Source organism: Dermacentor silvarum, chromosome 8 (assembly GCF_013339745.2).
Source record: "Dermacentor silvarum isolate Dsil-2018 chromosome 8, BIME_Dsil_1.4, whole genome shotgun sequence".
Lineage (NCBI taxonomy): Eukaryota > Metazoa > Arthropoda > Arachnida > Ixodida > Ixodidae > Dermacentor > Dermacentor silvarum.
The window spans coordinates 44,825,579-44,849,325 of NC_051161.1; the positions used below are offsets into that span (position 1 = coordinate 44,825,579).

The 23,747-nt window shown below is 43.4% G+C and overlaps 1 protein-coding gene across 4 annotated transcripts in view; it reads right to left on the reverse strand.

Annotated features, from left to right (window-relative positions):
- LOC119461122 (insulin receptor substrate 1-like) overlaps window positions 1-23,682 on the reverse strand; it is a 38,689-nt gene extending 15,007 nt beyond the window's left edge. For 2 of the 4 annotated variants that reach the window (XM_049671757.1, XM_049671758.1), the window contains exons 1-7: window positions 22,576-22,710; window positions 18,795-18,929; window positions 16,486-16,801; window positions 13,311-13,459; window positions 11,709-11,851; window positions 10,291-10,503; window positions 6,092-6,190 (exon numbers count right to left, since the gene is read on the reverse strand). In XM_049671757.1, coding sequence (XP_049527714.1) covers window positions 6,092-6,190; window positions 10,291-10,503; window positions 11,709-11,851; window positions 13,311-13,459; window positions 16,486-16,801; window positions 18,795-18,929; window positions 22,576-22,695 — 1,175 coding nt within the window. In that variant the 5' untranslated portion in view covers window positions 22,696-22,710. Of the gene's footprint in view, window positions 1-6,091; window positions 6,191-10,290; window positions 10,504-11,708; window positions 11,852-13,310; window positions 13,460-16,485; window positions 16,802-18,794; window positions 18,930-22,575; window positions 22,711-23,500 lie in introns of those variants that run through there. The other 2 variants (XM_037722320.2, XM_049671759.1) reach the window with 2 other exon arrangements.
- Between the last annotated feature and the right edge of the window lie 65 nt (window positions 23,683-23,747).

Sequence of the window (23,747 nt, forward strand, 5' to 3'; positions counted from 1 at the left end):
GGACCAAATTATTCCCTGCGGAGGCAGAGTGGACGCAAAAGCGTGGCTGGCTTCTCTTCGTACTGCTGATGTGAAGATATCGTCAACATGGCATGAAATGGTACCTTTCGTCACCAACTCTCTAATTCAACTAAATTAATTTGTTTTTAATTCAAATTTGCATGTTGTTTCGATTGCTGGATAATTAGAAAAATATTGCGGCCTCTTCCTTGTAAGAAAAATCCATCGGTGACTGTACTTATTTGCATAAAATGTTGAATTTCAATGTAACAAAATTTCGATATAACGAAGCAAACTGCCAGTTTTACCACTTTGTTATATCAAGGCTTAAATGTATATTACAAAGCTGAGCTCTAGTGGCCTTGTAGCTATTGAGGTTTAACTGTGCATTGCAAAGCTGAGCTCTAGTGGCTCTCTAGCGATTTTTGGAAGCGAGTAATAATATTGAAATTATTGACTGCAGTTTTCCGCGCCCGAATTCATGCAAATTTCTGCAACCTAAATTCATGTTTTTTGTATTTATTGTATCTAAAAGAGCTGATTTTACATTCCAGTATGTTTTATGCTACCTATTTCGCGAGTTGTCTTTTCTACATTTATGTGTGAAGATTTTATGTTCCAATGCTTTTAACGTGATTTCAATTGTAAACTGTTTTTCGCAAATTTACGTCATCTGACTCTCCCGGCTTTTCACTCTTGTTATCTTTCTCTTGCTCAGTGCTGCTGCGCTGTAAAGCTGTATTCACACGACAGAGCGAATCACAATTCGAGCTTGCGGATTGCGTATCATGGGATCATATGTCACCTGTTCCCATGGCGCTCCCTCGGTCTTCGAGAAGCGCTTTATGATACGGTAGAGAGTCAAATCACCATTGTAATTTGCGCCTCAGTCGCGTTTGCTTCGTCGCCCTCGCCCATTCGAGGGCTGCTCTGTCTGGGCTTTCATCCTTTGTCATGTGAATGCTAGCTGCGAAGTCATCAGACTCATGTCAGATGTCACGTGACATATATGTCCGCGATCATATCCGTCGGGTGAATCCAGGTTAAAAAGATGGCCATCCAGCGCGGTGTGTCCTATTTGCTAACTACTAAACGCTAAATGGAGACTCATAAAGAGGAGGAGAATGGACGACCATAAAGGAGGAAAAAAGGAGCTTCAACATGCACTGATGGGGAGAGAGTGAGGTTCCCTAGGAGATAACAAAACTTTATATGGCGGAGAACCTTGCCTGGAGGTCTGGCTTCACAGCAACATTTTGAAGTAACTAACATTCCCATATAACCCGCACCTCAACTTTACGGCTAATGTTTAAAAATTTTTGGTGTGAGTTACATGTGCAAAAATATGGGATAATTAAGAATTTTGTAAAACGCATAGTAAGTACTGAAAACAGCTGTTCTTTGGCACTGCCGCTTATTATTTCTTTGCTGAACTACTTTGCAATGCACTAAATGATGTCAGTATCACATTACTTTATTTTATGCTATAGTTAGGCTTCTGACTCTTGTTACAACTCGAGAAATATGCAGTGGTTGGGGAAAGAAAAGTCTAACTGAATGTAAATGATAAACATTGCAGTTTCATACTTTTGGCTTCCAAATAAATCATCCCGACAGGTCTGAAGCTATGCTACTGTAATAACTCACGTGTGTCTCAGAGCTGAAAGGCAATGAAATGCTCTTTTCAATCTCCCTTCTACTTGTGAACAGAGGTAGTAAGAGCAAAATGTGTGTGATAGCCACCACTTCACTGATTGCTGCATCCTAAAGAATCTTGCACAAGCATCACTCATCTCATCAATCCTTGCTTTGTATAAGATAAGGAATGCAAGCCAGCCTAAATTCCAGCTCAGACATTCAGTAAAGCTAAATTGGCCAAAATTGACAATTTGGAGGCAATCCCCTTCAAGATTGTGCGCTATGTATATGAAGCCAAGATTTTAACACAGCTGCAGTCTTTAGCGAACTGGTGAGAAAGTGAAACTTATTAATGGGACATTTTGCTGGCTTTTCTATCCGTGGGAGATTCGCATCTTTAAGGCCATAATGCTTTTCATGAAAGGCCACCAAATCGTGTGAAAAGGTGCCATGTTGCTATCAGCAGCGGCATCCATTTAATAATCCTCAAATCTTCAGAGGGGCCCTGTCAAGGAGCCTAAACTTGAATAGTTTTACCAGATTAAACATCAATTTAGTAATGAAGCATGTGCCACTAACATGGTGTGAGAGCACCTATCAGACAGAACAGTGAATATCTTTCAAGCAACAATTAACTGTGACAGGTATATTTGAACCAGACTTCGGAACAGGAAGATGCATAAAGTAGCTTTTTCTTTGAACCAATAGCCCTGAGAAACGTTTTTATCTGTGGCATAAACGCTAACCTGCTAAGCCTCCTGAGTGCAAATTTTGGTATACCCTTTGCATTTGTAGAATAGTGTAGAGAAAAAAATTGGCAAAATGTAACATGTGCCTCATGTAATATGAATTATGTTCAAGCAGGGTGGTGTTGCTTCTCAATTGGCATTGCAGAACGGCTCCTGTGCAGTATGATCCCAAATTTAAGTAAAATCTGAAATTGCTTTTATATATGGGAAGTGATGTGCTTATGAGACATTGCAGAGCTATCGTATTAGTTGAAATAATTGCACAATTGCGTGTATTAAACCTAATACAGGAAGCGTGTCCTTTCACGACTTATATGCGATGCCAATAATCACCACCTCACTTTATTGTAGGTTTGTTCCCGTCCCCCCCTCTTGCCTGATAGCAGTGCCACTTGTGGGAGGACATCGCCTTATTGACGGTTCAACAGACAACACACTAAAGCACGTAAGTTAAATAACTGGAACATCTGTTAATTTCCTCTGAAAATGTACATTAACAGGTCAGACGCCCAACTATAGTTATTTGTATTGTCCAGTTTATTAGGTTAAATGTGAAGATAAAAACTTAAGTACACTGAATTTATTTCTGATTATGGACTTTAAAGTGAAAGACCCCAAAAGTGAAAAGAAACCTTGTGATGACAAAAAAAAAAAAAGAAGTTATAAGGATAATGTGCATGAAGCTGTGTTTCGTACACTGCTTGACATACAAACAAAATGAATCGCATGAAAGCACAAATTTTAAAGCAGGTAATGATTATTAATTACCACATAGCCCTCACATAACAGTGCCATACATAAACATATAAGGTATTTAAGGCAAGAAACAATTTTAATAGAGTATGGGTAGGTAATAAAAAGGCACAAGTAAATTTCCAGCCAAAAGCTTAATTAAGGCAGGTGATTTTACATGTGAGATGTCTACAACAACGTGTTGTCAAGTGGCACGATATTATAAGCAAGGACAGTCGCACAAGAAGCTACTGCTAAGCTTTGTTAAACTCATTCTGTCGAAAGCATGAAGGGGTCCTTTGATTTGCACTTACAGTCAATGTACGATTTTTTGAACTCCCTAGGGACCCAGAAAACGTCCGAAACATTGAGCAGTTTAAAAAACCGAATCCATGCCTATTCCCTCAAGGGCTTGAATCACCCCAGCCACGTCCAAAATAGCTTTAAAGGCCTGCCAGTACACCTATTAAGTGTCTCGCTGCTCATACTTTATTGAGACAGGTGATGGTCGGTACGCACATGTATAACTGATTTAATAATGACAACATTTAATTAATGGCAACACATTTTATGTTCCACAACAAGCCCTTTTGCACTCAAAGTATGCTTCAGCGCAGTACATTGCATATGCTTGACCGCATAGCACCGCTGTACTGCGGCAAAACTGACTTCCGGAAACCGCCGTTAAGCAACGCTTTAGACCTTTGCCGTGCTTTCTGCGTTTCAACGCCATCAGCGAGGATAACAAAGGCGGAGTCAGTGCCATTGCCGACAGTGGCGAATATTTTAAATGTGAAACGTGGCACTGAACAGCAGAAAGCTTGACAGCGAATGTCGAAGCAGCTAGGCCTAAGGACAGCAAAAAACGACTACAACGGCTGCCAGCAAATCGGCATGCAAGAGTGGGGGCTTGTGGCTACAAAATAATCAAAATGACGACGGTGGTGGCTTCAATTATTGCCGTTTTGGACCTGCGGTCATGGCAAAAAGTCTGAAAAATTGGATGGTGAAGGGTTTCAGCATCTGAAATTTCAGACATCGACAAATTTCAGACAAATTTCATACATTGGCTCAATGGGGTACGTGGCAGTGCTGCAATAGCGTGCAAATTATCTGGCATGTCCAAAAAATCGGTCATTGACTGTATAACTCCAAAAGTGTTGTGGTCAAGTTGTCAGTTCTCAACTTGTGCAAGTTACCATGTTCAGAAAATGTGCCAGAGAATAACCATTACACCAAAGACACAACTGTTAACATAATTCCACAACTCCCGCAACATATATTTACTACACCGAAAAAAAAAAAAGACTTTTTAAGTGCACAGCAACTTCTACCTAGATGCCCAACTTGTGCTGTGAAGGTAGCAAAACTACTTGCCATGGAGGAAGACAGGCAATGAATCAAATTAGCTCACAGTCAGTCCCGCAAATAACACAATAATTTGAGATCGATAGTGCATCTCCCAGACACAATGATATTATGAAACATAAACAAGAAACATTTGAAGCTTAAACCACGTCTATCTGATTTGCTCCCAGTGGCAGCTCCGAGTTTAGACTACTGCGACTGAGTAGCTCCATGTGACAGCTATAGTATGATAAAAAGTAACAGTTGCCATTATGGCCAGCATTATGTACTGTGAGAAGATTTGGGCTCATCGTTTAGGCAAAGTTTCTTGCAAAACCTTCCAGTCAATTTTTAAGGTTTTTGAGATGTCAGGTGGTTTTATTCTATCACAAAGAAGACATCCTGAAACTATCCATGTGCAAATGCACGGCAGCCACATGTGATAATTAAATTTAATGTTTCATTTTCTTTCTAGTGAAAGAAAAAGCACATGAGCTAACGCTTTTGAACTTTGCATCTTCCTCCATGGTCCGTACACACAGACGTTTACAGGAGAACCTCGTTGATACGATCCCGTTGTATACGATTTCCTGGAGTTAACGTTCAAATCGAGAACACAAAAATTGACCCAATAGAGTTAACGCTCATATATTTTACCGGTTCATATGTTCCCAGACAACACAATGTTTTGGCACCAGCGTTCAGTAGATCACTAAACTGCGATTGTATGATATGTTTTCTGTCTGCTAGATTACATGTTAACAAGAAAATGCGTGAGGTGTGCGTGATCGAGAACAGTAGCCACTAGCCGTATCAGCTTCCCCGCAATACTCGCCTGCCCGTCTCACGTGAGAACACCAGCACGCACCGAGTTTCTCCTTCCGGTACAGTCAAACCTCGATATAACCAACCTCGATTTTACGAAATTCACGATGTAACGAACTACTTTTATTTCCCCATGTTGGTTCTATTGAATTAACAAAACCTCGACATAACATATTTTTTTTTCGGCAAGTACAATTTCGTTCTATCAAGGTTTCACTGTACCAGCAAATCTCCTCCCGGGTTGTCACACACCTCATTCACAGTTATCGCCAGCAACCCTATTGCGATAAGCATCTCTCCCTATCTGTTTTACAGTGCATGGGGCATAGTGCCAATGGAAGCGTGCTGCACACTTTTAGTAGGCGATAACCCAAATGCGCCACCATTCCCTGCTGCAGGCAGTGCGATGCGAGCATCACGTTTCACTCCGGCGGCATACAGCATCACCCACCAGCGTGATTTCATTTCGGTTTCCCATCGCCATCTTAAAACACTACGCAGTAAGAAAACAACAAAAGCACTTCTTGGGCTGCCGAAGCCCATTGATGTCTTGTGCCGCAACACTTCGCATTACGTAGACGTCCACTGCAGTCGAGTCTGACAAATTTTTTAGTTACTTCGGATCGTACGATTTTGTGGTTAGTGAGATTTCTTAAGTTGTCTTTTTTCTCCCCAATACGTATGAACGAGGTTCTACTGTATATAAATACATGTGCACACATGAACATTGATATGCACGCAGACACACACACACACACACACGCACATGTGCACACTCGCAGACACGTGTGGGGACCTACGTGATGGGGTTGTTAGACGGTGGGGAGACCGAATAGGTCCTCCCATAAGAGCTATGGGGCCTGGCCGTCGACTCAGTGGTGTGGGTCCGAGAGAGCCCACTGCAAGTTGCCACCCATTGGTGGGACAGGACATGGTAGCAAATTTTAGAGGGTGGCGAGGCCAGCAGAGAAAGAGAAAAAAAAAGAAAGAAAAGGCAAAGCGAATGCACAAAAAAAGTGCACCCTAGGGATTTCTTGAACCATTCAAAAAGCAAAAGAAAATGATGCACAAAGAAACAACAAAACTGTGCTGCTTGAGGCTACATTTTCTATCAAACAAGAAAAGCTTTGGAGCCAGTGCGAAGGCAAACATGAAAAGAAAAAATTAAAAATCATTGTGAGCCACAACACTGCAATTAAAGTTACAATAAAGTAACAGAAAGTGGATGCAAAAGTGTAAATCACATAATCATGCAACCTATTCAGCCAATATTTCCCTCTCATAAGTCGTAGTTCTTGACAGTGGATGCAGAGGTGCTACAATGGTAACTTTATTTTCTCTAAACGAGTTCAGAGACAGATGTAGGTGGCATAAAAATTAACTTTTAGCGACGCACTGAAGTGCTGGGACATTAAAAATATTTTTTAATTCCATGCCCTTTTACAATAAAAATTCTTGCAAGAACAAGAAAAAGAAAAGTAGACGGAGAGAAAAAAAAAGTGTACTTTCTGAAAAATATAAATGAAAGCAGTAATAGTAATTGTTTATTATTAGCAAGCTCTGCACCCTATTTTCATCAACTTCCAATAAAAGCCAATAGGAGAGGTTGACTGCAAGCTGCCTGCATATTTCACAGCAGTAGAATGGCAGGCATTTAATCTCTACAGCCTGAAACAATGACTAATCTAAATTAGGCACGTCACTAGTAATAGTGTTATCAAAGGCAATTGATAGAAATGGGTTAGTTCTTTTCTTAGCAGTATTCATAGCTATAAGGGGATCAAATTCCAGTCATAGTCATGCCACCACATCACTCAAGGCTGTAATCTCCACAATTTCCCTTTCATTCCTAGTCCTGAAAAAAAAAAAAAAAAGAACAGTGCAAACAAAATAATTTTAATATAACAGAATGTAAGAACACAGTTTGGTTTATTTCAATTACTAAAAAAAGAAAAAGAAAATGTTCTAACTGGCTCTCTGCTACGGCTCACATCTGGTTAAAAACTGTGCCGAGTCTCAACGCACAGCAGTAAAAATGTCAGCTGCACAAGGTGAAAGAAAATGCATGCCCTCATTCAGATTTGACATTGTGCTTATTCTAGGGCTTGACAAATGATACCAAAAACTTATTTATAACTAAAGGTACAGTCCGGGGATATGTGTCAAGTGCAATTCCACACATCACTGTCCTTTCACACAGCATTGTGCATGAGAATGTCAGGCAAAAGCTGCTTGTAACAGTGCATGACGGAAATCGGGAATGACTAAAAGGAAAGAAGTACGCTGAATAACATCAAATGGAAGTTAGAGTGTTTCTATTAAAATATCATTCTAAAAAAAATATATAAAGACGTATGACTGCCCACGAAAGCAGTACATATACCTTTTACAGGTCAGCTCATATGTGCAATGTTAACAATGCTCCCGCAGAAGAGGCTTCAATATGCATGTCAGCAATACAGGGCAATATTTTTGTTGAATTGTGTATAGCTTAAATATCGCCTTTTCCCACACATAACCAACTCCTGCATTGACAAGTACAGAAAGAGCGAGTATACAGTAGATGACCTTTAAGGCAAGCATGACGAGTCCACACAAATCTTTGTCTTATCAAGCTGGATCAAACTATCAACCTGGAGAGGCTGCGGTAGTACTGGAAATGTGTGCCGCGCCATCACGCCACCGCCGCCACAGCTGGTATGACGTCATGTTCCCCTGCACCGTCGCGCTACCGCCGCGCACCTTTCCAGTACTAGCACAGATGACGTACAAGAGTATAGGCCTAGCTACAACCAAGTTTAAACCTCGACATACCCAAGTTCAACGTAGCTACAACCACGGTGTAAGAAGAATAGGTGCTCTGACAGAAGCGCACGGCACGTCTCACTAATGTTGGGTCACCGCTAGGAGGCGCACGCAACTAGGAGGCTGGGGCGCCAGGGGGCCAGACATTCCCTGGCCACCGTGCTGGGAGCGCGCTTTGCAGCATGTGCTTTTTATAGCGCCTGCTTCCATATATAGCGACAAAATCGCCACGGTTCTACATTACTAAATCTTAAAATGGGATTTTTAATTTCTGAGGTGCAGTGCTGCATTTTCGAAACAAAAGCGTATACTATTTCTCTCAATGCCACGTTGATAGTTATTAAACATTCACGATGGAAAATAGACTAGAGACAAATGCAACTTGTAAAAAAAAAAAAAAAAAAGATGTCAATTGATATGCAGAAGGCCCGTACGTACCCATGTGACCTATCTCGTAGCCTACTTTTACACGAACGTAGCCAGACTTATCAAATTTGCTCTTAAACATGCTGACGAGAAGAAATTTATTATGCACTGCTGTCTATGAACTTGTGACATACGCCGGGTCAAAGTGCTTCTCGCACCCATGCTCTCCTGGTCGCAGGACTTGGTCTCCACGTTCGAGAGCATCTTATGGGCCATGCAGTCGGCTCTTTTCACTCAGCGTGGAAACGCAGTTTTTGCACATGCAAGACCCGCTGTTGCAGTTTGCTGCGAATCACTTCTTGCCTACAATCTGTCTCCACCAGGCAATGTCGCAGCTCGAGATGCAGACTTCCCTTCCCTCTCTTGAGATTCAGAGACTGTTTGTCGGAATTTGTAAGTGCTTACCAAGAACGAAGATGATAGATGGCTCAATTTTGAAGTAAACATTGCTTAACTATGAGCTTATCGTCTGCCCGCGTCGCTTGTCGGCGACCGCTTCCAAGGGTCGACACACGCCGTCTGCTGTCGTGCACTGTCGGAGTAATTATCGTCCGTTTCGGCACCTGAGGAATTTCAATGATTATAGTGAAAGGCAGAAACAGTAAACAAAAATTTGTTTTAATTTTTCCGACGCACTTTGCATAGAGTTACAATTACACATTCGAATTTCCCGCTTCTTCAGCCTCCTAATGTGTGCTGCCGTGCAGTGGTGCAGACGTGAAACACCACCATTAGTGAGACCTATTTCTCACCAGCGGCCCCCGCATCGTCGAAGCACCTGTTCTTACACCGTGGCTACAACCAAGAGATGCAATCAATCGGCCGGCTTCGCTGTGTCTTGAGCTTTGCGCGGCCTAGTGCAAGCTTCTGCCTTTTTTTTTCTCCTGGCTCAGCGCGCAGCAGAGAGAAGAGAGGCGGGGGTCGGGAAGGGAGGGAGCTGACGAGGAGGAGACCGCGTGCGCATGTGCCGCACTCCTGGTTGCCATGGCTACGGCGCGGCAGTTTCTTGATACGAACCACACATTACGGCTGGCTTAAACAGCTTCGCTGTTAAAAGTATGTGTCTGAAGTGTGGGAAGCCGGTCACATGGCAGAAGTATAGAGAGGGGAGGCCTCTCCCAACCATCTCCAATTACCTCTGTTTTGTGCTAGCCGATTCCACCTTGCGCCTGCAAATTTTATAATTTCATCACCCCACCTAGTTTTCTGCCGTCCTCGACTGCGCCTCCCTTCTCTTGGCCCTCATTCTGCAACTCTAATGGTCTACCGGTTATTCCCCCTACGCATTACATGGCCTGCCCAGCTCTTAATGTCAACTAGAATATTGGCTATCCCTGTTTGGTCTCTGATCCACGTCGTTCTCTTCCTGTCTCTCAACGTTACCCGTCACATTTTTCGTTCCATCACTCTTTGCGTGGTCCACATATATATATAGTGCAACTGACGGTGGTCTGCTCTGGACCACCCGTCAGTTGCATTTCGCTCCTCGAAGAGGCAGGACGTGAGTCGAGTGAACTCCTGAACAACACTTCGCAATGTGGTGAATGTGGTTTAAATCATGGATCCGGCTCCACAAAGTACGATGTAATGCCTTAACGCATTTCTCTTGCATTTACTTCTAAAAGGCACTACCTGCCATGAACACACCATGGTCAGCAACTGCTATTCCCAACTCTTGATTACCTTCAACACGTGTCAGGAAGGGTTAGCATTGAATCCTCAACTACGTAAAAGAAAGAGAGCAGGAGCAACAGGGCAGCAAGCTGACCTGCTCTCGCCATGGGACTCGCTGCTGTTGCGGCTGCGGGATGTGGGCATGGAGTCACACCGGTCCCTGCAGCTTGTGGAAGCGTGCGTCGTCGTGGCCACGGCATGCGCCGGCCGCTTGTGAGTGATCGGTTTGCTGTTCTCGCTCGTCGACGAGCTTCGGGGACGTGTGAAGGGACCAAGCTCTTCCTTGTTTCGAGAGGTCTTCATTGCTCTGCACACGATTTGTTCGTTCATTAGATTGTTCTGTCATAGCCTTTTGGCTGCTTCAGCTGCCACTTGCACAATGACCACAGCCCGCAAGACAGGACCTCGAAGAGGGTATTTTTAGTAGAACATTCCGCGTCGCCAACTCGTGGATAATTTTAATTTCGACACATCGTGGCAGAGAGCCACTTATTATTAGAACAGCAACAGTGGTATCGTTTGTGATCCCTAGAAGGGTCAAACCAGATGCTGTATCCCTAGCTAACAATAGCAAACTTTTAAAACAAAAAAAGAAAGCAAAATCTATTCGTGTGGTTTGACATCCCAAAGCTACCCACGTGACAGTTGTGAGTGACAGCGAAGTGTTGAGTTTTGAATAAATTTTCGACTACCTAAGATTCCTTAATGTGCACCTAAACCAAAGTACACGAGCATTTTTTTTATTTCACTCACATCAAATTGCAGCTGCAGCAGCTGGAAATCAAACCTGCAACCAACCTAGTGCTTAGCAAAAGAATGACACAAGTCGCCAAGCTGCACCAGCAGGTAAACAGTGACGAATGATTAATTCGTTGTCAAAGTGAATAAAACTAAACAAAAGTGCATTTTATCATACTTCTTTTTGCAAATGTGACAGAGAGCACGTCAGCTAAGGTGAATTCAAACTGAAACAAGTACTCTATGCACCACTGCGTTGTCACAACACTGACACACAAGCCACATAACGTCTTCATTATGAAATTCAACAGATAACAGATGTAAACACTTACAACAATGAACAGCAGAAGGTTAAAGAAGGGGGGGGGGGGGGGCAATAACTTTTGCAAGAACAAATATCCATCCATTCTTATAGCTTACGGCTAAAAATAACAATAGGTCCTCAAAATTAACGGAACGCACTCACACTCTCTCACAAACTAAATTTTTTGCTAAGCACTCACTCGGGACTCAAGACTCACCAAAATTCTACTCGGCCGAGCTCACTCGACTTAGGCTCACGGGTCGTTCTGAGTCTGAGTGAGCCAACTCATGAATGAGTTTGCTAACCTATGGAGTATTATGACAAAAGCATTAAAAACCAGAATTATGTTTTCTTCTGTGCCTTTACAGAGTCTCGTACAAATATCTCCAAATTAAATACAGAACAGTGAGAAAGCAAGCAAGACGAAACTACAGACATGCCAAGGTGAACTCGCAGTTCAATCCGCTCACCCCAGAATGGTCTCGTGCATGTTCTGAGCGATGACTGTGTCTTCCGTCTGCATCCACAGCTCTCCAGAGCCGGTGACCGAGGAACGGCCAAGTTCCATGAAGAAGAAGCAGTCGGAGTGGCCACAGCGGCGTATGCTCATCAGCTGAAGCAAAGAGAGAAAGAGCGAAAGCCAAGGGGGCCGTTCAGAAATGTAGAATGACTAGTGTCATGCGAATATTTTAATTTCTGAATAGTACCTTGAAATATTGTGCTATTCGACGTCTGCTTCGAAAAAATCTGTAATACTCGATGTTCCAAAGAGTAATGATCGGTTCCATATGTTCAGCTTTGCTACAATACAGTGGTGTTGTGCGGTGAACTACATCTGCCGTGCAGTGAAGCATACGTCAAGTATGCATTCCTTACACGCGTGTGCACGCACCATCTCAGGCCGCAGTATAAACACTGAAACATCTAATAAATGTAACCAAGACGTCTAATCAGAATAAAAGCATTGGTACGGTACTATCTTATGTTTATGCTCCCTCTAGTCATTGCAATAGTCTATATTTTTTATTTGTGCATTGTCTTTACTTTGTGTTCTTCTCATTACCTCCCTACATGCACAAAGGCAGTTTGTATCATGCTTTGCTATTCATTAATCTCTTTGTATCTTTCGCATTTAGTTAGCGAGTTCTAGTGCACCAAATTTTGGTCGCATTTTTCCACAGAACAAGTAATTAATTTCAACATGCAGTAGTTCCTATGCATACAAGTTTGCCACCAATTCTCTGCACAACAGCTATTCAATATTCGATTAGAAAATATGTCCCAAATCACTGTTCACTTTGAAACGAAAATTCACTATTCGCAAATGCCTAAGGATGACACTGTCATTTTTCGATGCAGCACCTGAAACATTCGCCTTTTTGTTTTTCTTTTTTTCTCTCTCTGTAACTTCAAACAAGTCAATACCAGGACCTCCATCACTGTATTCGGAGAGGCAGCAGCGATGCTGCTCATAGAGAAAGACCAGTGGACCTCACAATGCTCCTAGGCTACGATTCAATTAGCAGGACCTTAAATAAGTCATAGATCAATGCTTCAAGGTTGCCTTAACAATTGTTTCACAAAGCTATTGAAATGAAGATATGTTACCAACTATCATGACATAACTTTTCCCCTTTGTAGTGAGTAAGTTGTAGTAAACCAATGATAATAAACAAGTTAATTACATTAAATTTCCATGCGAAAGAAACTGCAGCTTAGTCAACTTTACTCGATTTTCCAGCTGAACCCACTGGTGCTAAAAACTCACGCCGCTCTGACGTGTGGCGCCCTTTCTGTGCAATGCAGAGAATGCCACACTCTCATTACAAGGTACTAACATGAAGCTTGTGGTTTTACGATAAATCATCAATTCATATGCACATGTTCACGAGCAATACAATGCCATTTAATTTTCTCGTGAACAGCTTTTTACAGCTGCGTTTATTTTTATACCTTCTATGTTGATCTGTTACTATTCAGGCATGATTGTGTAGTTCCCAGATATGTTCTCAGATATATTCCCATTGTGGTACTGCCAACCACTATGTACGTGAAGGGCATGCCATGCTCACAGGGAACTCGAGTGCCTCGGGGTTCTCCTGGTCCGTGTGCATCTTGACCAATGTGAGGGCACTGGCAGTCAAGCAGAGTCGATGGGGGCCAGTGATGTTGCGACTGCTACCCAGGCCCTTCGTCTTCACATTCACTTGCCAGACATGTTCTGCACAGATGGAAACAGAGGGTAGGTACTCTTGAGTAACAATGCAATAAAAAGAAAGGGGCCTGGCACAGCTTTTTTCTGAGAAGAATTCAAGCGTGTCAAAGACTTTCTCAAACAGTGCATTTTCAAGGACTGAAGTAACATTTATGTTTGACAGCTTGAAAATGAAACATCTTCGACAATGAGCAAGATTTTTTTTTTTTCTTTTACATGTACACAAGCAAGACACATAGGAAAGGTTCAGTGTGCAAACTGTAACCAACCACCCTAAAGTGATTTTTTTATTGTGCTAATTGGGACCAGATGTACACTTAAACCCAGTAATCTTAGAGAAAAACGAAATCTAAAAGATTTCTAAGCAACTCATAAAATTCTCAACAGTGCTCCATACCTTGAAAATGACGTTTAGGTATTCAAAGGTTTGTAAGAGAATTCAAAGACTACTGCAAACCCTAAGGAGAGGTTCGGCAAAGCCAACCAAATGCACAGGCTACAAATAACAAGGTACAGGTAAACAGCTTGAGTGGTACAGAAAAGTCGTACCTGTACGAGTTTTATGTCCGAACACTAAGCAGTAGAGGGCTCCAAATTAATTTTGACTGCCTGTTTCTTTAACGTTAAGCATTTTGCATTCCATCCTCACTGCTTCACAGTCGCAGCAGCTGAGAACCAAACCAGCTACCTCATGCTCACTAGCATAACGACACAGTCACTGAGACCCCACGGCATGGTCCAGTTAAAAATGGAACCAAGTTACAACTTCACACTGTTAAACAAATAATGTGAGATATAATGTGGGGCTCCGATATAAAAAATTGCAATTCTTCTGTGTAGGCTGGCCAATGGTAGAGGCCAGTTTGTGCTGCTTCCAAAACATCAAGCTGCGCAACACGGCCTAATGACCAATGCCAGCAAGTGCAGGCTAGGTGTTCCGCCGTTCTTTCTCGGAAGCCTTTGAGCGAAGGAAGTGTCTATTTGAGATCCCTGGCCAGCAGTTAGCTCCATTCCTTTACAGTGGTCATGCTATTTTTCTCTCTGTCACTTGTTTTCATACTCCCAACCCACTTTTACTGGCTTGGAAGTTCAGGTGTAAGCACCCAAAGCTAGACATTTTCATTGTGGCTAGCAGCGAATTCGTCTTTTCCTCTACCTATAAAGCAAACAACTAACTACTACTGCCACCCTATCTCTCTTCAGCAAACACAGCCATAGCAAGTTAAGTAATTTGCAAACAACCACACAGAAGGTTTTTTTCTTTAACTTGGCATGTTTGTATTTAGGCCAGAGAAAGTCAGAAAGGCAAACATCATACGATGCTGCACCATGAGTATAGCTTTACCTTTTGCCAGTGATCCCTTTCACGGAATTATCGCTGTTATCATTTTATTGCCCTCGCACAAGACGCGCTTGCTATATCAGAAACGTTGTGAATGTTGGCACCCGACCGACATGCCTATCTAATCGGATTGCATGTGCAGAGCAAATGGTGCAGTACATTCTCGAGCCCACACGAGCAGTACTGAATGCCCTGGAATGCATGGTGAAGCTTGCACAAACAGTACTGGAACAGGGCGATTCTTCTTCTTCTTTCTGGGGTTTTACGTGTCAAAACCAGTTCTGATTATGAGGCACGCCGTAGTGAAGGGCTCCGGATTAATTTTGACCACCTGGGGTTCTTTTACGTGCACTACAACGCAAGCACACGGGCGTTTTTGCATTTCACCGCCATCGAAATGTGGCCGCCGCGGCTGGGATTCGATCCCGCGATCTCGTGCTCAGCAGCGCAACGCCTTAGCTGACTGAGCCACCGCGGCGGGTCTGCAGGGCGATTCGATTCTATGACTGCTTAGCATGCTCACTGCATCTTCTGCTCAGAAAGCAAAACAACTCGTAAGTGATGATGCAATGAGCATGGTAAGCAGTCAGGGCGATTAGATTCTATGACTGCTTACCATGCTCATTGCATCATCATCACTTACGAGTTGTTTTGCTTTCTGAGCACAAATTTGCTCAACAAAGAGTTTGATACTTCCCGTCACTATTTCTGCTAGCGCTTCTGCCTCGGCACTCTAACTACTCTATGACCATCATAATAACTCATGTCCACTGCCAGGATCAGAGGCCTCTCCAAGTACGCCTGTCTTGAGTAAGCCAACTCCATCCTACGCCTGTAAATTCTCAATTTAATCACACAACCTAATTCTCTACAGTTCACTTACTGCATTTTCTCTTCCCTTGGCATCCACTCTTTAACTCCAATAGACAATAAATCAATCAATCAACAGACTGCTGATTATCTGCTCTGCACATTAAATGACCTGCCCAAATCATTTCTTCCCCTGGAATATCGCCTACCCTCGAAAGCTCACTAATACAAACCACTGTCTTCCTGCCTCTTAATCCAATGACATTAATAACGAAGTAATCAACAGTGAATAACAAGAAGAGAAATGTTGTTAAAGGAATGCTCACGGGAAAACATGTTTTCCGTACATCAGTAAATTAAGCTTCTACAATACCAACCAATTACTCTTGCCATGAGAGGAAGCTTGACAAGCCAGAGAAGACGCAAGGATGAAAGACAGGTGGCGACACCAGCCTTGAAGTTCTGGCACCAGCCAGCTATGACGTCATGGTTTTTGACGGCCCCTACATAATTTTTTTCTTATCGGGAAAGACTGACTGGCTACACTGTATTCTAAAAGGGCCAAAGACTGAACAATTTGGCAACTTTCAAGAACCATTACTGAGCCACGACAACTGAATTACAAAATACTAATACTTCCATGAGATCACACTGATGCACTGGTGATGCGGGTTTCAGTGCAATAGCTTAAAAAAAAAACAATGGAGCAAGATTTAACCGTCATTTTTTTTTTCTTCGAACAATGGGCCCTGTGACAATACACCCAAGATAATTTATCTTGAAAACAAGAAACGCAATGTTCTCAGCATTAACTTCCAAGCAGACTGCGTTGCAATACACTGACACTCGAGCATCGCACATACTCCACTGGCCCACTCACCGAAGAGGGGCTTGGGCCTGGCATCACCATCAACGTCGCTCGAACCGTGCTGTAGTCTGAGCATCTCTGTGAGCCACTCGTCCAGCTCGGCTTCATTATCAGCCACCAGCGCAAAGGAGTCATCCCGGGTGTACAGCGCCAGAACATGCCGCTGCTTAGCGTCCGCACGGCGGTTGATGTTGAAACAGGATCGGAGCACTATTGTGCGCTTGGGTAGCACACCGGCCTTCCACTTCTTCTCACTGTCGTAGCACTCGAGACGGGCAGGTCCCGCCTCCGACTCCTTCCGCATGACAAAGAACTTCTTCTTCATCGTCTGTTTGGAGTGCAGGATGAAGAGCAACAGACAAATAAGACTAAGGAGGTAGCAACAATGAAAATACCAATAACTCTGGAAATGGCATAACCAAATTAGAGCGATCAGTAACGATTACCACTTAAGTAATCATAATTTTTTATTAACTTTTCCATTAGCAACAAACACCTGTTTGTTGCCCACTGCAATTAGCACACTGAAAATGACCGCTAATAAAAATTGTTATTGCCTCTATAGCGTAGTAACTTCTGCATCGTTATATAGCACAGTTGCATAAAATTTGGGCTGGAACATGGCACCCTTGTTTGAAGGGGCCCCAAGAATGCACGTAAGTGCCGCCATAGAAAAAAAAATTGGCAAATACTAATTAAAATATTGATACGTATAAAAATTATCGCAAATCAGTGCCACTGTGCAGTATTGGACCTTAAAAACAACAACAATAAAGAGAGAGAGAGACAAAGATTTGCATGCCATTATTATGACTAGAACCTGCCACCATCAGGTCATGCTCTCAATGTCTCTTAAACCAAGCATTTGATAACTCAAGCTACACAGGGGGAAGCTACCAGCACTAATGTTCATTTATAAACATGCTTCCGTGCTCACGACTCAGTGAAATGATTCACATAGCACTGCTGCTTCAAACTGACATTTTTAAATGAAAGTTTATTTTTCTCCTTCAATAAAAAATAGAACAGCGATTGACCTACGTTGCTAAATTATGATTCGGTAAATGCAAGAGCTCCAGGTGTTCTTTTAAGCGTATCAGCTCCATTCACTACATCAACCTGAGCCCATTGCTGCATATAAGCACCAAGGATGTTGCATATAAAATGAAATAAGTAGTGACACATTCCTTTAAAATCTTCAACACCATAACGCTGCACAACAAATTTTGTTTGTTTTCAAAGTGTTGAAGAAAAGGTTCTTCAATGAAGGTTGCTCTCACGCCGTGCATCAGCAGTGAGAAATGCAAATAAAGATGTCGGTTCCTGGTGCCAAATAACAAAAGAGGAGACACATGGTATGATACGGCAAACAATTATACTTACAAATGGCCATATTAACAACTGCACTAAACCAGTCAAAACATGTTAAAATAGCTGGAGCTACTGTGTTTCCAATGCACTGCAGATGTTATTGTACACACATATTGCAATATGTGTTCCATGCTAAACAGGCGCTACAAAGATAACGAAGACTGCTTAGATAACAAGAAATTGAGCCAAGTACACAACTCTACCAAATCAACTCTTACATAGCCCATCGTCAGAATTAAGGAACTAAAAGAGCAAGAAAGGGAAAAAAAGTTATGATAATTCAGGCCACAAGATTCACAGGATGCAAGGGCCAAAGGTGACACTACTGGTGTGATTCAGCCCATATAACGCAGAAATTGCTAATGGTAATTTGTAGAAAGGGTACTTTTTGCACAGCTATGTAACAATGCAATTAAACTTCTCCTGTAACACTGAAGTTAGATCACTGCACGAAGGAGCACCATATGCAAGTGCAAATACACAGTGCATAAATTCAGCAAAGAGGTGACACACTGAGCAGAGAGAGAGAGAGAGAAAATGTTCAACAGAGTACTTGTTTACCTTATACAAAATAAAAGTGTGGGTGTAAAGCAAACAGGTCGTGCAGAAGAAAGCGCAACTGACTGCTCCTGAAAGAGGTATGAATGAATTCTGGGGTTTTGCTTGCCAAATACACGATTTGACTATGAGGCACGCCGTAGCGGGGGAGGACTCCGAATTAATTTTGACCTCCAGGGGATCTTTAACATGCCCTTAATGAGCGAAGCACAGGCGTTTTTGCATTTCACCCCGATTTAATTGCGGTCGCCGCGGCCGATATTTGATCCTGCGACCTCGTGCTTAACTGCTAAGCCACCGCGGTGGGTCCCGAAAGAAGTGGGTCATTAACTTAATTAGGCATTTGTGTAGCCTATCATTCAAGATAATCTATTGCACCATCAATATCTCACCTTCAGCTTCCTCAGGTATCCCGTCTTCTGGATGTCAATGGCCTGCTCGGCCAGGGAGACCACCCCGCTTCCCCGCGATGCGTCTTTCATCTTTGTCGACATGGCTTCAGTCAGTCTGGTCCCATATTCAACCACCTGCCACAGGAAATTCACCAAAGTTACGCTGCACATTGGCCACGAAAACTAAGCTTCAAAGTCGCAACACAACGAGGAGGTAGCACAGCAGTCACACGCAGCCCTCGTCCTTCCTTTGTCCACCATAGGCACCAAGTTTATTCTATACCAGACGGAAGGCACTAGATGACTATAACATTACTTGTTCAAGGCAAGACTAAGATGCCCAGTTACTCTCTCCAAATCAGTGCAGGAAAAAATGGCAACTGCACATTACACTGAACATTGCTTCAAGAACATCTGAGACGCACTTTGCACCAGCGGCACCGAGTGTTGATTGCGTAGAGCTGAACGATGTATCGACCGGCTGACTGACGCCGGCATTGTGCACACCATCCTCTTTCTCTCTCTCATATATCAATACGACAAGCGTGTTTGCAAGATAACATCGAAGAGGAGGACGGTGGGCCAGATAAGGGCGCTCACCTAACGGGGGCGAGAACAATGGTGGAGCCAAGATTGGCCGTTACCAGAGTAATGATAGGGAGGAAATCGCACGGTACACAAGAGCAATATGTCAACTTACAAATGTGTCATAGAAGAAGAAGAAATAGGGAAACATGAGTGGCTCCAATTTTTGTATGACAAATCCAGGTTTTACGTCATCACGAAGAAAAAAAAAAAGGAACAAGAAAGACCAAGACAATGGGACAAGAAACAGGACCAACTAGCTCACTTTTTTTTGCATCCTACTACAGGTTTTACACGTTCAGACTGCAGCACGTGCCCGCACGTGTACTGCCCCATGTTTGCATGACAAAAGTAGTGTGCAGTATGGCATCACAGTCACCCGTTCTTCCAAATAATATTGACAGTCATCTTCGGTCTTGCATTAATATATATAATGGACCAAACAACGTGCGTCAAGTTGCACATAGTTTATTTCATTACTATCACTGCCACGATTGTGCAAAACCATCCTTTATTTCCCCATTTACTAGCAGCTCAGATTACCAGAGTTTCAGTGCCGATACAATGATGAGCTTTTAAATAACATTGTGTCCTCCAGAATGGAATATTCCAATTTCTTTCTGCCACATTTACTTACCAACATCCAATGGGCATGCTCATCCAACGATACCTAACATTCATTCCTTAATGGGCCACTCGCACAACTGGACCAATCCCAAAGGTTTTTGCTAGTCCTTGGAAAGAGTCTTGAAAACTCTCATAGCCAGGTAAAGCCAGTAAAACGTTGCTTTTAGAGGCTCAGTAGCATTATGCACAAGTACAACGAAGTCTTATGCTTAGGCTGGGAAACTCATGAAAAAATAGTCAGCGTGTAAGTAACTTGGGCACTCTTTTTCTTCTAGATCTGCTCTAGCAAAAAAGGATTCGATAAAAATAAAAACTTATGCTGCCACCATGCTGTGTTCATCATGACCTCAGTGCTAGGGACTATGCACTTGCTCCATCACGCTCTCTTCATGTACAGTTGTGCTCAATATGAGCTGCAACATGGTGCCCATGGCCGAAAGGGCTCTAAGATGGCACAGTGCTGTCGACATATGAAAAATTGGAGAACTAAAGACAGTTTCAATTACTGGTGTTTATTAAATTTTTTTTTTTTTTTGTGATGTCGACATCGCTTTGCAGTCTCGGAACCCCTTCGACCCCACGGGCACCGCGTTGCAGCTTGTGCTGAACGCGACTGTACAATCTCTATGCATAAGCAAGCTGCCATAAATCATTATGGAGTGCTGCTCAGAAGTGTATTTCTGTGTTATTTTTACCACGACGCATCATCTGTTCTGTGCATCAACAGTGGCTGAACAAAACCCTCAGCCTGTGGTCAATGTATCGACAAAGAGGCCAGTCTTCGTCAGGGCGTCCCTTTACCACAACATTGACCCCAGGTGAAGGCTTCCGACGTTCACCCAATGTTCATCACTTCAAGTCTATTTGTCTGTGTGACGTGCCGTTGTGGCCGTCGGTTTCTATGGGTTTCGGGGAGGCGTAAAAACATCTCGACACAGTGGAGACCAGGAAGGGACTGCCCGACCCTTCTTTATTGCTCGAGCCCCCCTTGCGAGCGCGAGCTTGGCGCCAATCTTTTTTGTTTTCTCGGCGCCAAGGCACGAGACACGTACGCACCAAGCGTCGTCTGCTTTCGCTCGTGACAGCCTGAAAACACCTCGTCTTGCTTACAGCTCTGTTTATATTTCAGAAAATGTGCACTCATCTTTATTTCATTTATTTTTTTTATAACTTGATTTTTTCTTATTCAACCTGCCTGTAATTGAATATGCACGTTCACATTTTCACTTTCCTTGCAGCTTTAATTTGCTTTCTTTTTTGATAATTATGTGCCCCTGCATACACCTACTGGTTTCCAATTACTGGCTACTGGTTTTCTGTAATAAACTATTATTAACGTGATTAGATTTGATGCATATATGGGTAAGACTGGCAGCATGTTCCGCAAAAGTCAAGATGAAATAAACTGATAATTTTCTGTTGATATTTCAGCACTAATTTAGCAGAACACGAACAACACTGGCAGAAACAACAATTACAATGTGCCAATATTTTAAAATAATGCCAGTAACACATGGACACCTTGGTTCTGATATAGCTTAATCGAGATGGAATTTTTCAATCGTGATTGGTTCTAGCACCAACCCGTGGAAGATAGCTAAAGGGCCTTACAGATTTCAATTGTCCTTGGCTTGAATGCTCTTTAAAAGCATGCATGAATAATGAATATAAGCACTAGACATCATACTAGAAAACATTCTTTAGGATGTTCGAAAAATGCTCAGTGCCAGTCCTGCACCTGACTACAGTTAAAGGTTGTGGTGTTCTGTTTAGGGTCATATTCAAGATCTACCAATTGCACACACACATGACACTTTCCTCCGATAACTTGGAATTTTCAATGCATTTCCATTAGCCTCGCTTGGAATAACTACTGGAGTTTTTAAAAGCAGTGGAACATTGCAGAGCAAATTAAAACTCAATGAAAAGTGCGGCACTATGTTAATTTTATGGCTCAAATTAACTATTTAAAAGTGAACCACCCATAACTAGCTAGACTGAACTACTGACCTAGTTATTATCAAAATAAGTGGTAATGGACATATAAACATGCCACCAACAACCACGGCAAAAGGGGCGCGCCAACTTCGTACGCCTACTGGCTTCAAACACGCACGCACAACACAACCGACTGGTCAAGGAAGCTGTGTTTATTCGAATCGATCCGCCGGTCACAAACTAAGCTAAGCAGAAACCACAGACTTCTAACTGCGCGAAAAGTCGGACAAAACGCAATCCAATTAGGGCGCACGAGCTAAAACTCGCGCGTCTTTAGTGATATCTTTACAGCTAGGTGGTGCTCACTGCAGAAAAAAAAAAAAAAAGCCGCGGGTCTTTTTTTTTTTTTTTTTTGGTACGTTTCCGTTCACTACGATCGCTGCAGCAAACGCATAGTCACGTTGGTTTTGTCTGATAGTTTTTTCCCCCCGAAAGTACTACATTGCAACAGCACGGCGACAGCCACGAGCGACAACACAGCTAACACAGCGATAACGGCGTGTTCCTGTAGTGTGACGTAGCCGGTCAAAAGACAAACAGAAAGCGAGACATTGTAAACAAGTCGCCTGACCTTGAGTAAAGCGCTGCAAAGCCGCTTTGTTGGCACTGTGCAGCTGGAAAGAAAACGCAGAACACTAACCGAAGAAGCAAAGCGCTTAACAAACTCGTCATAAGGAATCCAAGTAGACATCGAGGTCAATAGAAAGGAAAATTACGGTCAGATTTCCGGGTCCACGCCGGAACAAACAAGCGGCTAAAAAAAAAAAAAAAAAAAAATGTCATTCGCCATTCCATCCGTCTGTCGCGGCGGAAATAGTGCGCTCAGACAGAGACGGCGTGTTCAGCGCGTGCACGGAATGCGAAAAATGCAGACACGATAAACGTGAAACCGAACGCAAGGGAAAGAAAGATGAAAACTTGATAGTAGCTCTGTGTTGGTACGAGCATTTTTTTTTTCTTCTTCTTCTCATCTCTCACTCTCTTTCCTCGCGCTCCCGACTGCGATTCCTCCGCTACCTCGCCTTCCCCTACACGATCAAGATGTCCATGTTGAATCGGCTACGCCACGACACTACCGACTGGTCCACATTTCTCGGCGGCCCGGGATCGTAACGCCGCCGCATTCGCGCGAAACAATCGGTGCGACACGAACGCTTTTCACGGCGGCGCTTCCTAATCGGACCCTTCGGCAGCAATGGCGCTGTCACGTGGTAAAAAGCGCTCGCCTCGGTCGACGGCTAGTAGATCGTTAACAGTCCACGCTTTGGAAGGACGGACGGACGGTCGCCTGACATGACTCGAGACACACATTGCGCCAACGGGCCCGCATCGGGTGACGATGCTAGCCTGCGTACGCCATTAAATCCCCGCAGAAACTGTGCGCTTCCCCCTCCACCTCCCCTCGTTTCGGAGTTTGCCTTCCGCACCACCACAGGGGCGACCCATGCCCGTGTCAGATAGCGGGCGTCGCAAAATAACTCGAGAACGTCGCTCACCTAGAGCTTGTCTCTCCGCAGCCTCGTGAGCCAGGTTTCTCGGTCCGGTGATCCCTCGGCTGGACACGTCAACGCTACGTTTTAACGATCCTGCCTCTCTTTTTTTCTGAGGAAATCACGGCGCTGGCTGGGCCGCACGACCGCTCGCTTCCACGTCTGTTTACGTTTTTCTTCCGCTGATGCTCACCACAGGGCGCTGCGGCGGCGCGTCTCGCCTTGTACTCCGCCCTCGCCTACGCAACTCAAA